The sequence below is a fragment of the Populus trichocarpa genome, chromosome 17 (genome assembly GCF_000002775.5).
Source record: "Populus trichocarpa isolate Nisqually-1 chromosome 17, P.trichocarpa_v4.1, whole genome shotgun sequence".
Taxonomy (NCBI): domain Eukaryota; kingdom Viridiplantae; phylum Streptophyta; class Magnoliopsida; order Malpighiales; family Salicaceae; genus Populus; species Populus trichocarpa.
This window is the reverse complement of record NC_037301.2, coordinates 7,382,557-7,400,655: the sequence shown is the minus strand read 5'-3', so window position 1 is coordinate 7,400,655 and position 18,099 is coordinate 7,382,557. Positions and strand designations below refer to the sequence as shown.

At 32.6% G+C, this 18,099-nt stretch overlaps 2 protein-coding genes across 9 annotated transcripts; one reads left to right on the top strand and one right to left on the bottom strand.

The window, feature by feature from the left end:
- The first annotated feature begins 393 nt into the window (after nucleotides 1–393).
- LOC7461308 (cell division cycle protein 27 homolog B) lies at nucleotides 394–6,839 on the top strand. 6 transcript variants are annotated; one of them, XR_002978710.2, is made up of 4 exons: nucleotides 394–796; nucleotides 1,428–1,560; nucleotides 1,739–1,848; nucleotides 2,653–2,906. XR_002978710.2 is itself a non-coding variant. In XM_052448314.1 (4 exons), the coding sequence occupies exons 1-4, from the start codon at nucleotides 583–585 to the stop codon at nucleotides 6,730–6,732; spliced, it is 441 nt and encodes a 146-aa protein (XP_052304274.1). In that variant the 5' UTR covers nucleotides 394–582; the 3' UTR covers nucleotides 6,733–6,839. The 6 variants fall into 6 exon arrangements, 5 of the variants coding, with proteins under 5 accessions (XP_052304274.1, XP_024444607.2, XP_024444605.2 ...); XM_052448314.1 differs by lacking the exons at nucleotides 1,428–1,560; nucleotides 2,653–2,906 and adding exons at nucleotides 5,722–5,780; nucleotides 6,675–6,839; XM_024588839.2 differs by lacking the exons at nucleotides 1,428–1,560; nucleotides 2,653–2,906 and adding an exon at nucleotides 6,675–6,839.
- Nucleotides 6,840–15,203: 8,364 nt separating this feature from the next.
- Nucleotides 15,204–17,792, bottom strand: LOC7461307 (prohibitin-3, mitochondrial). 3 transcript variants are annotated; one of them, XM_024588235.2, is made up of 4 exons: nucleotides 17,352–17,791; nucleotides 16,178–16,709; nucleotides 15,528–15,567; nucleotides 15,204–15,414 (listed from the first exon to the last, which is right to left on the bottom strand). In XM_024588235.2, the coding sequence occupies exons 1-2, from the start codon at nucleotides 17,661–17,663 to the stop codon at nucleotides 16,182–16,184; spliced, it is 840 nt and encodes a 279-aa protein (XP_024444003.1). In that variant the 5' UTR covers nucleotides 17,664–17,791; the 3' UTR covers nucleotides 15,204–15,414; nucleotides 15,528–15,567; nucleotides 16,178–16,181. The 3 variants fall into 3 exon arrangements, with proteins under 3 accessions (XP_024444003.1, XP_024444004.1, XP_006373271.1); XM_024588236.2 differs by lacking the exon at nucleotides 15,528–15,567 and having other exon boundaries at nucleotides 17,352–17,792; XM_006373209.3 differs by having other exon boundaries at nucleotides 15,204–15,567.
- Between the last annotated feature and the right edge of the window lie 307 nt (nucleotides 17,793–18,099).

The following is an 18,099-nucleotide window of genomic DNA, read 5'->3' as shown; positions in this document are numbered from 1 at the left end:
CTACAGTTTGCATAATTATTTGAGCGTGTAATAAAATTAGATAAAATATTATCAGGTATAAAATTGATATTACAGTGCGAGTGAATTTAATTCACTCTATACTAGTTTTTCAAGAAAAAAATATTGTTCACATCACAGTACGAGTGTAACTAGTTTTTTGTTTTAAAAAAAAACTGTTAAAAAATTTAATACACTAAAAAAAAAAAAAACTGTTCATGTAATTGCACTGTTCACTGAACAGTGCAATTGCATGAACAGTAACGAAAAAGCATGAATTCTCTGCTTCTTAACAATTGAGTTACAGCCGCAAATAAAATGGTGGGACCCACGTTTTTTCACAATTTACAATTCGTAACCAAACAGATAATTACTGTGTTTTTTAAGAAACGCGAACGTGAACGCGTAGACGGCTTCCTTTCATACTTTTCAATGAGAACACCGTCTGAACTTTGAACATTAAATCTCTAATCTCCTTCTCAAAGGGCTTCGTTTTCTCCAGGGAAGAGGCTTTTTGGAGTGAAGCTTTCACCTGCTGTCTCGGACTCTCTCGTATATGAGGCATTATTTGAAACAAAAGCTAACATGTGCCATCCCATTTTGAACCTCAAGAAACCTCCAAAAACCAGAAAACCCCTCTTTTTTTTTTTCTCTTTTTTCTCTCTTTCAATCAAAGAAGAAGAAGAGATGGAAGCGATACTAGTAGACTGTGTAAACTGTAAACCACAGTCTTCGCCATTTCATGCATCGAAACGCCATATTCATGTGCGAACGGCTCTGCGCCGAGTTCCCTTTCGAGGTATCCCAAAAAGCTCCAATTTTTTTCTTAACTTCGACCCATTTTGTTTAGTCTCTAAGAAACAACAAGAAAATTGAAGGGATAATCTTTCACAGGTTGCAAACACAGTGTCTGTAATTTTTATTGGTTTCTCAAGAACAGTTAGGGGTCTTACTAGCAAGATTGATTATCTTTCTTTTTCTTTTTGATAATTTTATGGCGATTCGGGACTGATTGGAGCTCCACGTGGCTTTAGTTTTTCCTATTATTTTTTTGGGAAACACTGAAACAAAAACGTCCGAAATTCTGATGTGTTATGTGAATTTGACATTTGAAAATAACTAAATTTGTAGAATTTATCTAAAAAAGGGCTAAGGTTTTGATACCTGTAAGTTATGGAATTTTGGGCTAATCGGAAGACGATTTTTATTGGATTTGTTTACTCACTGCTTGCTTCACTGCTGCTATAGAATCAAACTACGAAGATAGCTAGATGAAACCTGGAGTCTTGGTTTACGAAATATCTTAACTAGTTGCATGTTCATTTTGACAATGTTTCCTCAAAATTTGAGGATATGCTTTCTCACTCATCCCTTAACAGTTCCTCTATCTTCATAATCTATTTTGACACAAATGTTATATGTTTATGCAGTTTTCTTTTTGTTGTACTAAATTTTACCCGACTTCAAAATAATTGCATTTGTTTATGCGGACAAATTTGCAATTGTTAGCAGGGTGTTATCTGCAAAATAATTAAGCATACTCTACGTATCATATTCTAAAAGGTAGTATGCTTCTTCGTGTTTTCAGCTTTCAGATAGTTGTTAACTTAGGATGATCTTAATTTATTTAGTCATTGTTTTCTTTCTTGTCGTGGATTTTTTTTCCCTCTCCTATTGATCTATTAAAAGCATTGTGTATTCATGTATCTTTCAGCTTTTTTCTTTTTGTTATTATTTGTAGGAACACAAATGGCTCAATCCCGCTACTTGATTGCGATATCATGCTTTCAAATGGATCTTCTAAATGAAGTTGAAGCTGCATTATGTCCTACTAATGAACCTGGTTTAGAGGTGCCTATTGAAACTCTTAAATAAAAATTGTTTGCCTTTTCTTTAGTACCTTTCATCCACAAAACAGACTGTTTTTATTCGATGCATGCAATTCCTTATGATTTTACGATTTTACGATCCGAGTTTATTTTGTATTTTATATGCCGTGTCAAAAATGCGTTTTTGACAACCTTGGTTTCCACCTTCCTATTACATAATGCTAACTTATGAAATGTCTTATTACGAATGAAATAATATCGTGTTGGTATGAATACCAAGTCGTTTGGGAATTGTTCATTTTGAGTTTGATGATTAATGGCATTCTAAGTGAATGGTCAGGATAAATTGATGATTAGCTTTGGCTAATGGCATCTGAAGCGGATGGCCAGGATGAATAGATGATTAGCTTTGGCTAATGGTATCCTAAAGGGATGGTCGGGTTGTGATTGATGATTAGCTTCGGCTAATGGCATCCTAAGCGGATGGCCGGGATGAATAGATGATTGGCTTTAGCTAATGACACCCGAAACAGATGGTCGGGTTGTGATTGATGATTGGCGTCCCAAGTGGATGGCCGGTTATGTTTGATGATTAGCTTCGGCTAACGACGTCCATAGTGGATGGCTAGATTTGAAAGTTATAAGTTAGTTTCGAGAATTGATGCGTTCATGTGTACTATGTTGTATCAAAGATATGAAAGAACTATGATTGTTACGCTTTAAACTTACGCTTTATAAGTTAGTTTCGAGAATTGATTGTTTTCCTTTAACTATTTATTTGTTTATCATTATTTGTTTATAATTCTTGTAAATATTTGTATTGTAGTAGGGATGTCACACCAATGAGGTACCTAGGAACCCCATCTCACGGGACCCTACTTTTACAAAGAACCATGTAGTTGCATTTTAGATCAGGATGTATTTTGTATTAACAAAATGTATTAAATGTATAACTGTTATTTGATACTTTTGTTTCAACTCCTAATGACTATTATTAGTATAGGAATGAATGCAAACTTATGACTATGTACATATAATATAATGTAAACTTGTAATTATGCAAATATGATGTTAGGTGTATGTGTGATAACTACTTTTTATGGGTTGATTGATGTTATTACATATGGACTGTGCCTCGTTAATGAATGGAATCGGTTTATCAATTTCTAGAATGATATTGTGATGAACAAAAACAATTACCGTTGTTTCGGCTTTAAAAAAGCCAGGTTATTACAACTTCATTATACTCAGACATGATGATTAGAAATATGAAAGTTACATGGAAATTTCAGGTCGTTACAACATCTGACAATCTTCACACTATTGTCATCCTAACTGGAACCTCCAGTTACTAATAGTTCACACAGGAACTCCTCCTAGGAGTTTGCAGGCTCTCCAACTCTTCAAGGACCAATTCTCCTCGAGAATTTCCTACACACTCCTCGTGTGTCAAGAGTATGTTCTGCGAAACTCCGTGTAATCTCCTTAGCTGGTTGGCACACTTGCTTCAATATAATTGATGCTTTTATGTTCTGAAACTCTCCTCCGAAGCACACAACACAAGACTTTCTTTAGACTTAACCTTCCTTATATGCATGTCTTATGTGATAAGGATAATCTACAAGTTTCCTAGTTTGTCACGTTGGTAACAGACTGCTAACATGTTTTACAAAAACACTGATAAAGTTATCTTTGGATAATTTTTTCTACTCTATTTGATCTTGTCTCTTAAATAATCTAAACTAATCAGATAATTACAGAGAAGATAATGCTAACTCATCTTGATAAACTTCTATCTTAGCTAAATTATCTTTTTACTAATCATAAAAGGATCTTCACTAATTTAAGCCAACAAAATGACATTTACACCTATGATTAATCTAATTGGCATCTCTAGTGAATCCTTTGTGTTGGTGGGCTGGTCTATATCACCAAGGGATAGAGACAGATAGATAAAAGTTCAAGCTAAAGAACACAAAAGCCTATCTTGTATGCTAGAGTGGTGCAATAAGAAATTGATAAGTTAAAAAAAAAAAATCAATGATTGGCAAGCTTCAAAAAGAGAGGAGTGTTAACGCTAAAAGAATGTAAGATGAAAGAGAAGGATTGTTGCTTTCATACAATGTTGTTGGAGGTGAGTGTTGGCAAGAAAAGAGCTTTAAAGGCTTAAACAAGAGGCTAATGAAGTATCTATTATTCTTATTGGTGATTCAAGGTTGAATCTTCTTGAAAAGAAAGGAAATGATACAATCCATGCAAGAGTTGAATAATCAAATTTGGATTTTGGCGTAATGTTTTCTACTGTCCAGTTTTATGCTAACAAACATAACTCTTGATCCGACCATAGGATCAAACTAAAATTTTACCAAATGTTTCCAAAGGTATTGTTCTATATTAGGTTACAATTTCAAGTCATGTAAACCTCGGAAATAAACTTGTATATTAAACTGAAAACAATATAGATAAAAAAAGAGAGAGATATAACTCCAATTATAAAAAGAAAAAGGAATGGGGCAAAAATAAAACATTTAAATAAGTGAGGCCAAAGTGTAATTAAGAAAAATAATACTATAAATACCCCATTTTTCTTCCTCCTAAGGCTGGTTGCAGTGGAGACAAGAGGGAGGAGAGACAAAAAAAATTCCACCAAAAATTAAGAGAGAAACACTAAAACTTGTTATGTTTATACAATATTTAGATCAATTGGTAGGGAAAACATCTTTAGGCAAGGAAATTAATAAGAAACAAGTGAAGAAATTGGGAGCGGAAGAGAAGAGTCAAACAAGTGAAGCTGGTGTGCAAAAAGGGAGGAGTAAAACAATTTTCGACTAGTTAAGGATCGAATTCCAGTTTATCACTAGGTGAGGGGCCCTAAACTTGATTATGCAAACCAATTTGAATTCGATTAGAAATTGATGTATTAATTTTGAATATAAGTTAGGGTTTTTTAGGAGAATTTGGGGTAAATATAGAATTGTGTGAAATTAAATTAATTAGAGTATTGTAGATTGCTTTGAATTTAAAATATGTAGAAATATCAAAGAAAATTCAATGGTTAAAGAATCATAGGTGGCCGGCCATTAGGGGAGGGAATTGGGAAAAGGAGAATTTATGATTTTCCTTGTTAATTGCTTGCGATGTGTTGTTTATAATGTGAACAATGGTTAAAGGAGATAATTATTGCATGAGAAGGACTTGGTTATCTTAGGCCAAGTTTCGGTCAATATAAGGTTAAAAGAAAGGGAGGAGTTTTTGAGATTTTGTATGTTAATAATGGATATATTGTATGTTGTAGAAGGTCACATTTAGTGAGGTTACCATACATATAATGTAGAAATTATTGTTTTGGAGGAAGAGTGGGAAATGAAGATATTTGAAGGTTCAATTAAACCTTTGATGAAAATTGGACAGATTCGTCTCCCTAGATTCTAAAAAGGATTCGAGCCTCAAATTGATAGAATTTGAGAGAGGTTTCTTCATAGAAGTTATATCCAAGGTGTTAGCTTTCCAACAAGACTAACCTCACTTAAATTGGAGTTCTAGAACTCCAAATATAAGTAAAACTTTAAGAAGAGGTTAGGCTGCAACCCCTACTAACAGTTTCAACAAGTTACTAAAACGAGAAATTTAGACACGTTAGGGGCAGAATTAGGTTTCTTTCCCTCAAAAAATGTGTAGTGTTGTGTCTTAGCGTTCAAATAAAATAAGCCGTGTTCGAAACTGAAATTTATAATATTAGCTATGATTAAATAAAGAACAAATCTTAAAGGATGTAATGGGAAACACAAATGTTAAGAAAAATTTGTTGAAGGGAGGTCAACATTTGTTATTATTATTGTTATTATGAGAAATGTAACTTTAATAGGAAATAATGTGGAATACTTGTGAATACAAGAGGGACCACAGGAGCTGCACAACAACAGTAGGGGAGCGCGAGTCAAGCTTCTATAATAGGTAGATGTTCTATACCTATATCCTTTTAAAATGTATGTAATTATGGTTTTTTTTTAATTTTTGGATTATATATACATATGCTTCCAAAAAGAGAAAACACCTAATGAAACGGCTGGGAAATGGAAACAGACTTGATTAACTATCCCGATTAGGAATGGATAATGTTCCATTGATATCAGTATTTTTTTGGATTTGATTAGTTGGTCCTAAGTACGAGAGACTAATAATGTTAGTAGAGTTTGTTAACTTTGGCATGATCACTATGGAACATGGAGGATATTGAACTTGATTAACTATTCAGGTTAAGAATAGTTAATGATATCGATGGGCTACATTGATATCGGCATTTCCACGAAAACTTGATTTTCTATTCTTGGTATGGAGATTAATGATGTCAAGGATCCTTGACATTAGCAATTCCGAGGATATTTTAAGGTATTGTTGGAACTTGATTAACTATTTGGTATAGGAATAATTAATGGTATCAATGGGTTACATTGATATCAGCATTCATGACAAACTTGATTGGTCAGTCTCGGTATGGAAGACTAATGATACTAATAAGATTTATTAGTATTGACATTACCATCCAAAGATTCTTAGAAAAGAAAAGATTTGATTAGCTATCAAGTGAAGAATAATTAATGATACCAATAAATTGGCATTGGCACTTTCTTGAAGAAATTTTTCTTTGGTATTAATATATGATGTTGGTAAGAAATTGATACTGGAATGGAAAAATGTTAGTGAATTCATGAGAAAGAAATCCTAAAAGGACCAAGTGGGGAGTTCTAAGAAGTATGAATGAATTTTAGTCTTGAATAAATTACTTAATTACCAATGTTAATATTGTTTTTCCATGATATTTATTATCCAATGTTATATTTATTTCAGGTCCGTCACACTCATGTCAGGAGTGAATATTAGATCTTTCTATCCTTTTGTTATCTAGTTTAAATTGAATGTTTATGTATTTTGTATCTTAAGAAACTGTTGTGACTTAAATTGTATTAATATATTTTAAATTGAATGTATTAACTTAATTTATATTTTAATGTATTTATATTTTACATGTAAGTCTGTTTATTTATTTAGTGTCATTTAATACTTCATTTATATTATATTAATGTTTGAGAAAATTGTGATTGTGTTGATGTGGATTGTTGGAATTGAGACTTAGGATGATTGGATCATGATTAGATAATAATTAATAGAAGTGTAATAGGTTGTTATCGATAACTTGGGACTTCCCGGTATAGGGAAAACTCTGCTAAAATTTCGGTAGAAATTTCGATAGATTTCTGTATAAATTCGTTTTCTTTTTAAAGAATTAACTATGTTTTTTTCTATATTACAATTGGTGTGTTGTCCCAGTAATTAAGTTGTTATAGGTCAATTGAATTTCATAAAGGTATCACAATACATGTTAAAAAGTGTTGTACGAGTTTTGTTATATGTTGTCTTTTAACTTATGAATTCTTATTTGGAAATGATTTTTTTTCTAATAATACAAGAATATTCAATAACTTATTTTGAAGAGTTCTCTAGTCCTATAAGGAAGATTAACGAGGGCAACAATCTTCTTTACTTAGAGAAGATTATTTAAAGCTAAAATTAAACTGTCCTTACCAATTAAGGAAACAAAGGGACATCAATTTCAAATTTGATTCTCCTAGTTTAGATGAGATTTCTAAGGGGTGTTAATTGTTATCCTAGCCTTTCTAAAATATAATTTCAACTATAAGACTATTTAAGTTAGGGAATTATACTATCTTAGGTTATTTCATTCTTATATGTGCAACAATTTTGGTATAAATGTTTATTTGACTGTGAGTTTTTGAATTTTTATATCCACGAGGTTTGCATAAAAAAAACATTCTTTTCTTTACAAATTTATTATACAAAGTTAGAGAAAAAAGTATTCTAAAGAGGTTGAGTGGTGGCTATCATAATCATTTTTTACCCTTAATTTTTTCAATATATTTTTTTTAAAATAAACATATCATGTAAATATTCTTTTAATCTCTGTTTGTAAATATTATTGTTTAAAATTTACCAATGTTTGTTTAGAAACTTTCAGGTTTCAGAATAGATACACTATTATTATGAGTAGACCTGGGTTGTGTCAACATGACCCTATAGAGCCCGTCAATAAGGAGTAACGACATTTGTACATATTTTGGACATGATTAAATAGAATGGAGAAAAGCTTAATCAACTATTATTATCCTCTCATATCCAATACTTATATTTCAAGAGTAAGGATTGAGCGTCTAGGTCAAATTATTGTCTAAGACCAAAAATCTTTTACCTTAAATAACAAACACACGTGACTAGTTTGAACAAACTTTTAGCATGTAAGCATAATAAGTATTTTCATCATTTAAAACAAACTCGAAGAAGCTTATCTTAAGTAGGATGTCATAAGGAGATTTGTATTTTACATTTGGTATAATTAGTTCCTTACCCAAGAATTTTTAAAGATTTGTTAGTGTTTTTTAGTTACCATAAAACTATATGATAATTGTTTTAAAAAAATTTACCCTTTATCTATCATATTAGTTCATCGAGTGTGATATAGTATATGAATTATAGTTTGTTTTTTATTTATTTGATCACACCATTTTTTTTTCAAAATTTTCACTCTATTAATTGCTCTGTTTTTTATGATGTATACTTTAGATATTTACTTAAGAAAAAAAAATGCAATGTTGGGGCACCAAATTTTAGTTTTTCTCAATTGAACTTCGAATTTTATTTTTTATATATGCCAACTTTTTCAATTGTGTCAATCAAATTCTATATATAAAAATATTTGTAAGTTTTTTCATTTATACTGCAATCATATGATATTCATTTATTTAATTAAAATAATAAATATTTAAATAGTACAAAAAGAGTTTACATCTTAAAAAAAAAATTATTTTCATTTATATCATACAAACACAACTTATTTTAGAAGGTGCTTTCTTACTAAAAGAAAATCATATTGAAAAATGAAAAATTAGTCATTTTATTAAAATAATAAAAAAGTTAGTTTATTAAAATGAAGAAGACTAAAATTCATGTATTCTATTTACATAAACTGAAAGTTGAACCAATAATGAATTTAAAGGCAACTAATGGAAAAATTGATATAAATGGATGGAATTATTTTCATTTTCAAATCTGAAATTAAAAATAACAAAACTTCATAAGCACTTTTTAGTTTTATGATTTTTAATGTCAAAAAACCAAACTTGATCGAACCGAACTGGTTTTCAATTCGGTTCGGGTCATATTTTCAAGAAATATCATTTCCCAATTCGGTTGGATTTTTTTAGGCCAAACTAGACCAAATAGGATTGTGAACACCCTAGTAACATTCATAACAACAATCAAGGGCAAATCACTTAAACGAAAAAAGAGACAGCCAAGTAACTTGTATTGATAAACATTGTTTATACTGTCTTTAAAGGCATCACATTCACACCATAGTTATCAAACCCAATCTAGGAGTTGACCCGGTCAAGGAGCCAGGTCATAGGTTACACGGGTCAACCTGGAAAAATTAAAAAAAAATATTTGAAATTTTAATATTTCACATGAAAAAATTAAGAAACAATTCATGTAAATATAGACTATATATGTTGTAAATAATGAAGTTTAAAAGAATATATCAAAAAAAATTTATATCACATTGAAAAGATATTATGTTATCCTTTTAAGTTGAAGTATTTAAACCAAAATTTTTTTTCATCCCACATTAAATAAACATAATTTTTTTCTTGTGAACATAGAGTATATATACTAAAGAGCTTCAAATCCCACATTGAAAACATAATTTTTTTCTTGGGAACATAAAATATATATAATAAAGGGCTTTAAATCTCATATTAAATTTTTTTTTTGCTTGTGAATATAGAGTGTATATACTAAAGGGTTTCAAATCTCACATTGAAAAGATATTATGTTATCATTTTAAGTTGAAGTATTTAAATCAAAAAGTTTTTTTTATCTCATATTGAAAAAACATAATTTTTTTCTTGTGAACAAAGAACATATATACTAAAGGGCTTCAAATCTCACATTAAAAAAATAATTTTTTTCTTGGGAATATAAAATATATATACTAAAGGATTTCAAATCCCACATTAAAAAATAAAACATTCTTCTAGTATTTATAGTGAACTTTGAAAAGGATAACCAACTAAAAATATGAAAAAAGAGGGGTCTAGGAGAAAAACCACATTTGAAAAAAAAAAAGATATTGTCCGGGTTCGCCCGGGTCATGGGTCGACCCACCGGATCAACTAGGTTTTACCAGGTTTTTACACTAACCGATCTTTTGTCTTACCCTGACTGGTCCAACCACCAAGCCGACCAGATCCCGGGTTGACCCGCCAGGCCAATCCAGATTTATTACCTATGGTTCACACACCAACACCTATTCTGCAATGCAAAAGAATAGTCCCAAATCCACAATGCGAGTAATGGTGCTATAACTATGTAGACACTCGCATCTATGTACCAACAGACTACCAAGACTTGTGACCAAAGTTGTCAATTCCATTCCGTTTCGGCCGGAATGCCCGAAACATCTCGTACCAGTTCAAAAAACGAAACAAAACGGAAAAATTTTCACCTCGCTTAAAATCTCGGCCTGATCCGGATTTTCCGATCAAATTCTGGCTGGAACGTTCCGGCCGAATTCAATGTGTTCCGTTTCGGGTTAAAGCCACCGAGTCAAAGTCAAAGACTCAAAGTTGAACCCGGTTCATTTTCATTAACTACACACTACACATTACACCCACCGACTCACGTATAAATGCTCTTTTTCTCTAAAGTCTAAACTAAAAACCAAATCCCTAATTTCTCTTCCTCGCAGACTCAACTCTCAAGTTCCCAACCAAAACAATTACAATCGGCATCTTGTCTTTCACGAACTCCCCCTCCAATCTTCCCTCTTCTTTGTTGCTGTCTTGCTCTTGCATACTGCACTGCTGCTCCTGCAACCTGACTTCCCAACCGAAGCGGCTCAATCGACAAAAAAGAGAAGGAGCCCCCCCTGGAACCTGGAAAAGAATTATCAATGAATTTTAGAGAATTCTTAACCTCCCCGTAAAGATTATATCACATAGAACCAGAAGACTTATACCGGACTAATTGTGGCCATTCGCTCCTTCTCGAATAATTGTCTCTCCAGAGCTAAGGTGCAATCTTTTCTCTCTCTTTAAGTTCAAATGGGAAATGGAAAACGCATGAACTCAGTTCTATTACACTGCTGGAACGTTAATACCAAATACCTTTCTCATAAATTTTGTATTTAATTTGGTCTTTCTTTGTATCTAATTTAATATTCTGAAATGGAAAACGCATGCAATCTTTTTCTTTGTATATAATCTTACTGTTGGGTTTGTAACTTTGTATTGTATTTATCATTTTATTGCTTCACCGGGCTTGGCTAGCTAGTTTGAACTTTGAAGCTTTATCTGAAATTGAATGCTGCTTTGATGTTTGATGATGATCGGTGCACAAGCGTATACAAATCAAGTTAGAGCTCTTTAAGTAAATGAAATTGATAAAACAGAGTTAATGATCTGTTTTATTTATACCACAATCTGCATACATCAAGATTAAAGTTAAACAGAGTTAAGCCTAGATAAGAATATTACATTTAAAGGAATAAATTATACTGCATACGTCAAGATTAGAATTCAAGAAACAAAGAACAAAATAACCGGATTAATTGCTAGGTTGCTAAGTCTGGTAGTTAATAATATAAGTAACTTGATTGACCATGACCGGATTAATTATAAGGAAGGATACATAATTATTATATGAAACCGAAAGTATATATATGTTTGTTGCTATGTTGTATTAATTTCTATGTAATTATTATATGTATATGTGTAAAATATAAGTAATTTGACCATAACCGGATTATATAGTTTTTTTGAGAATTATAATATCCAACCATAAATTCTAATTGTGAAACCAAATGTACCAAACCATAATTAATTATAAGGAAGGATACATAATTATTATATGAAACCGAATGTATCAAATAATAAATTTAAAGTGTGAACTGTGAAGCCAACTGTAATAGCTGAAATTAATTGTGTTTTATTTTTTTTAAATCAAATTACATGGCTGAAAACTCATCAAGTGGTGCTTCTTCTATGGCTTCAGCTCCAGCAAGATCAGATGATCCAGCATGGGCTCATGGGCAAGTGGTTGTTGGTGCAAAGAACTCAAGTATATATGTTCATTGTAGCAAAAGGATCAATGGTGGTGGTATTACTCGTCTGAAGTATCACCTTGCTGGTATTAAGGGCCAAGTTGAAGCTTGTAAAAAGGTTCCTCCAGATGTGAAATGGCAAATGAAGCAGTTGATAGAGGACTTAACAATGGAGAGAGAAAAGAAAGAGACTTAGAACTGATATTGGAAATTCTCAATCACTTTCCAATGATGAAGTCGAAGAGGGTGGTAGTGCAAATCCTACTTTAAGTAATATCAGTTCAAAAGTAAATAAGAGATTGACAATGCAAGGCACAAGTGCAAATAGAAAAAAGATGACTTCATTCGTTCCACGAACTACCCCAAGTTCACAACCTAGCATTAAAAGTGCAATGGCTTCTAAAGAGAAGGAACATAATGCAAGGAAGGTCATGGCAAGATGGTGGTATGATGTTAATGTACCATTTAATGGTGCTAAATCATACTATTATCAACTAATGATAGACGCCATAACATTAATGGGACTTGGTTTTAAAGGACCATCATATCATGATTTAAGGGGACCGCTTTTGAAAGATGTAGTTCATGATGTCCATGAATACCTTTTTGAAATCAAGGCTGATTGGAAACTTTATGGATGCTCCATTATGGCAGATGGGTAGTCAAATAGAAGGAATGTACCAATTGTGAATTTTCTTGCTTATTCTCCAAGAGGTACCATATTCTTGAAGTCAGTTGACACTTCGGGTCTTCGAAAAGATAAAGAGACATTGCTTGAAATGTTTGATGAAGTTGTCAAAGAAGTGGGGCAAGAAAATATTGTCCAATTTGTTAGTGATAATGAGGCTGCATTCAAGGCTGCTGGGAAGGCTTTACAACAAAGGTATGGCACTTTCTTTTGGTCTCCTTGTGCTGCCTATTGCATTGATTTGATGTTAGAAAATATTTCCGATCCAAAATATTTTCCGATGATTGATGAAACCATTAAGAAGGCAAGAAACATAACCAAATTTATATATAATCATGCATGGGTTTTAGCTTTGATGAGGAAAGACTTTACTAATGGAAATGATCTATGTCGTCCTGGCATTACAAGGTTTGCTACCCATTTTTTAAGCATCCAATGTTTACTTAAGTTTAAGAAAGAGCTTTGACAAATGTTTACTTGCATGAAATGGGTAGAATCAAGTCATGGTAAAAGTAAAGTTGGAAAGGAAATAACTGCCATAATTTTACAAGATAAAGACTTTTGATCTCGATGTGAACATATAGTCAAAGTTAGTGAGCCTTTAGTGCGAGTTCTTCAGTTAGCAGATAGTGAAGAAAAACCATCAATGGGTTATTTATATGAGGCAATGGATAAAGCAAAAGAAGTCATCAAGACAAGGTTGAAAAATAGAGTATCTCAATATGGACCATATATTCGAGTAATTGATGCTAGATGGGATAAGCAACTTCATAGTCCATTACATGCAGCAGGTTGTTTTCTTAATCCTGGAATCTATTTTAGGCCTTCTTTTTCAAAACAAAAGGAGGTTACTCGAGGTTTGCTTAGCACAATTATTAGATTAGTCCCTGATTGTGATACTCAAGATGTAATTAGTGGCCAACTTGAGGAGTATAAGAAAGCAACTGGTGATTTTGGCATGCCCCTAGCTATTCGTCAAAGAGAAAAGTTAAATCCAGGTAATAACATTTTGTTTTTTAAATATAATATTGTTTTGTATTTATAATATCTGATTTATTAAACTTTTGTCTTATCTAGTTGCATGGTGGGAGCAATTTGGCAATGATACTCAAGAACTTCAAAAGTTTGCAATTCGAATTCTTAGTCAATGTTGTAGTGCAACTGGGTGTGAAAGAAATTGGAGTATATTTGAATTCATTCATTCTAAAAGGCGCAATAGGCTAGAGCACAAGAGATTGAGTGATCTAGTATTTGTTCGTTATAATTTGAGGATTCAACAGAGGTAAAATATTGATATTATCATATTAATAATAATATTGAAAATGATTATTATTATTTTCATTAACAATGATATTAATTTTTTAAAATTAAATTTATCACTGATATATATGTGGTTTATATTCATGTTGTTTTTTCCATGTTTATACTTTGTAGGAATTTGAGCAAAATAAAGGATGCTTTAGATCTCATTAGCCTCGATAACATTGATCTATTGAATGAATGGATTTGTGAAGAACCTAGCCTTCTTGATGGAGATGATATAAGTTGAAAGACTATAGAAGCACATTTGTCTACTTTGACTTTAGAAGATGAAGAGACATGTTTTGATGACCAGAATGAGCTTGGTGGAAATGATCAACTATTGAAATGTCTAGTTGATGACTTTCCCTACGTACCATCAGAAGATCAAGATCCTTCTTTCTATGTTAATGATGAAAATGATGTTTGATTTATATTTTTTTTTTGTTAAAACATTTTACTTTCATAATATTTTGATATTTTGTTTAAGTTGAATTACTTTAAAACTTTAAATTAAAATTTTATTTAATTTTGACTATTTAAAAATATTTTAAATTTTAAAATTATGTTTGCTTGACATTGTGTTTGTATTTTGTAATGCATAATTTATAATCAATTTATTTTGAATTTGAATTTGATTTGTTGAATTATATATATATATATATATAAACAGTAAAACCCCGAAACGGCACGCCGAAACGCTTCGAAAAACCCCGAAACGGCACGCCGAAACATTCCGTTCCAATTGAAAAAACAAAACACCTGCCAAAACAGAATTGACAACCTTGCTTATGACTACTCACTCTCTCCATAATAGTTACCAATATTTCCATCAAAACAAGTATCTAATCAGATATCCCAAAATGGAATTGAAACTGTTTGGGAGAGGAGGTATCATGGTAAAGGGCACTGTATCAAATTAAAACCGTTTGGGAACGTGGTCCAATCTTTCCAAAAATTAATTTTTTTTTTGCTTAAAATTAATATTTTATTTTTAGTGTTTTTGGATCGTTTTGATACGTTGATATCAAAAATGATTTTTAAAAAACTATTATTTTAATGCATTTATGAGTGAAAAGCACATTAAAAAGCAACCGCAATTACACTTCCAAACACACCTACGCATGTTAAACATGTTAAACAATTAAAAATGGTCACCCATCAAGGACCTCATTCATTCACGTATTTTAAGCACATTAGTAATCAAAACCTTGAGTTACCCTATAGCTGATCATAGCCATAATATAACAAAAAAACCACAAGTCTTCCCTTCAGCATAAGATCCTGAATTCCTGAACTCTAAACTTTTGATCTTAAAACGAATTCAAATGATATATGGTCTTTACAAAATCAAAAGATTTATACTAAAAAGATATACTACCCTGCAATTCACAATCAGGCAATGAAATCACAACACACCAAAACCCCTGCAAAAAATAGATGTGAAATCAAGAATTATGAAGACAAAAAGTCGATGTATTCAACGACAATGTGAAGATGCAAAATTGCTTGGACTTTATACTAATAAAGAAAGTACTACCCTGCAATTCACAATCAGGTAATGCCATCACACCAAACCCCTGCAAGAAATAGAAGTGAAATCAAGAATTATAAAGACAATAAGTAGATGTAGTCAATGACAATGTGAAGAGGCAAAATTATTTGGATTGAGATCCATGACCTTATTAACACTAGCTTGAAAGGAATTTGACATCCACATTTTACATGGAAATAAAGGGAATGAGGAAGCTAAATGAAACCACAAACCAGTTGACTTGAGGATTTCAGGGTGAAATGTGGTGGCAAAAGATAGGAATGGCATAGCATTTAACACTAATCACAAAGCAGCAGCCTAAAATTTGATTGTCAACCCAAAAATTCAAATGGCAAACACCAAACATCATTCCAATATAAGGATAGAAAGCATTTATAATAATTACACCATGCAGCAGCGTCAAAACTCCATTGCCAACTCATAAATCCAAGAGGTGAAAAGAAAAGATCAATCCCAATCCCAGAGCCAAATTCAAGCACCCAAACATGGGATAAAAAAGCATTAATACTAATCACCAAGCAGCAGCATAAAATTTCCATTGCCAACCAATAAATTCTAGTGGTGAAACCAAAAGTCAATCCAACTCCCACAGGCGAATTCAAGCATCCAAATGTAGGTAAAAATATAGAAATTACCTATTCAACGGTTTGCATTCAGGGCCAGAAGCATGTTGTTACCACCAGGAAGGTATGCCACATTAGATGACTTGGCCAGAGTTGAAGCAATTTCCCTCGATGCTTCAATCCTTCTCAATTCAATCAACCCCATACCAGCCTTTGTTGTTGCCTCAGAGATCAGCTTAGCAGCATCACTCTCACCTTCTGCCCTGATAATTGCAGCCCTTCTCTCCTGGTCAGCTTTCATGACAACAAACTTGGACCTCTCTGCCTCCTGCTGAGCAACCTGCTTCTGCTCCACAGCCCTTGAGAACTCCACTCCATAAGACAAGTGGGTAATAGCCACATCATCCATCACAATGTCAAAGTCTCTTGCACGCTTGATGAGCGAGTCACGGACCATAGCTGACACATGGGGACGTTCAGTGAGGAGCTGGTCAGCATTGAACTGTGCAACAACAGCCTTCAAGACCTCATTGCCAATCGAAGGAAGCACCTTCTCATCATACTCAAGCCCAAGACGTTGAAAGATATGGGGCAAACGTGACACCTGCTCAAAATAACCTTTCTTCCATCAAATTTTCACAAAATGAAAATACAAGCATTCACACTCACCATTTAAGAATCTGCTTAATTCTGACTATAGTGAAGAAGAAATGAGTGAAAAATATAAAACTTCAGTCCTCAATTTCCACAGCCACATGCTTCGCTTCTAAGCCAAAATCTCAATCGATAATTGAAAAGCTCAACTGAGCAAATAAAATGACAAGCTGAATTAATCTCCTCTTTCTTTTTGCTAGCAATCTAAATTATACACCCGTCTCAAAACCAAGTTTTGCTAGCTAACAGAATCATATACAGCACATTAAAAAAACAGCACAAAACCGCTCTAAATACCACTGGAACACACTTTGCCCAACAGAAAATAATAAAATCACAGACTAAATGCATCTCCTTTCTTTGCTGCATAGCTAAAACCAATTAAATGCATCTCGAAACCAAGTAAAACTAATTCACTAGCTTAAATCAACACAAACCCAACAAAAAAAAGAAGAAAAAGCTCATCTGAAAAAACAAAGCAAAACAGCAAAAAAGTACCCTTGAAAAACCATCGAATCAAGCAATACCCATTTCCATCCATTTCAATCAAAAGAAAAAACATACATAAAATGATTTTGATTTTATGAATTACCTCGGGACGAGAGAGAACACGGAGTGTGAGATTGACCATCTGGAGATCTTTAGTACCAGAGACAGAAGAGAAAGTGTGAGGGCGTGTTCGGATATCAAAGATAAATGGCTTTTGAAGCCAAGGGATAAGAAAATGAGTCCCTTCGCCTATGGTAGTGTCAATGACTCCACGGAATCTGTCAAAGAGAACAGCGCGTTGGCCTCCATCGACTGTGTAAAGAGAGGAGTTGAGAACGGTAGCGGCGGCGCCGATACCGAAAGCTGCGCGAGCGAGGTTGTTAAGAAAGGAAACCGCTGCTTGGCTGCTACCCATTGTGGAAGAAGGTGATTGTGAGAGAGGAGAAGTGGGTTTTTTGGGTTTCGAGAGAAGATGGTCTTAGGGTTTATGACAGATGGATATTTTGACGTGACTTAGAGGAGAGGTTAGATTCGTTAGAATAAAATGGGGCGGGGCAGGTCGGGTTAATTTTGTTTGGGTTGCTTGCTAAAGTAATATTTTTCTTTTTTCTCCTATTGTCTGAATTTGCTTTTATAAAAGATATTCAATTCAAAATTTCGAAAGAAATTCGATTTTTTTCTCTTCAAAAATTTATCAATTTGAGAGTTTCCTGATAGGGTATAATTTATTAAGAGTCTATTTAGAATTGTTGTAAAGATTATATTTTTAAAGTGATTTTTTATTAGAAATATATTAAAATAATATTTTTTTTATTTAAAAAAAGTATTTTTTATATTAAGATATCAAAACA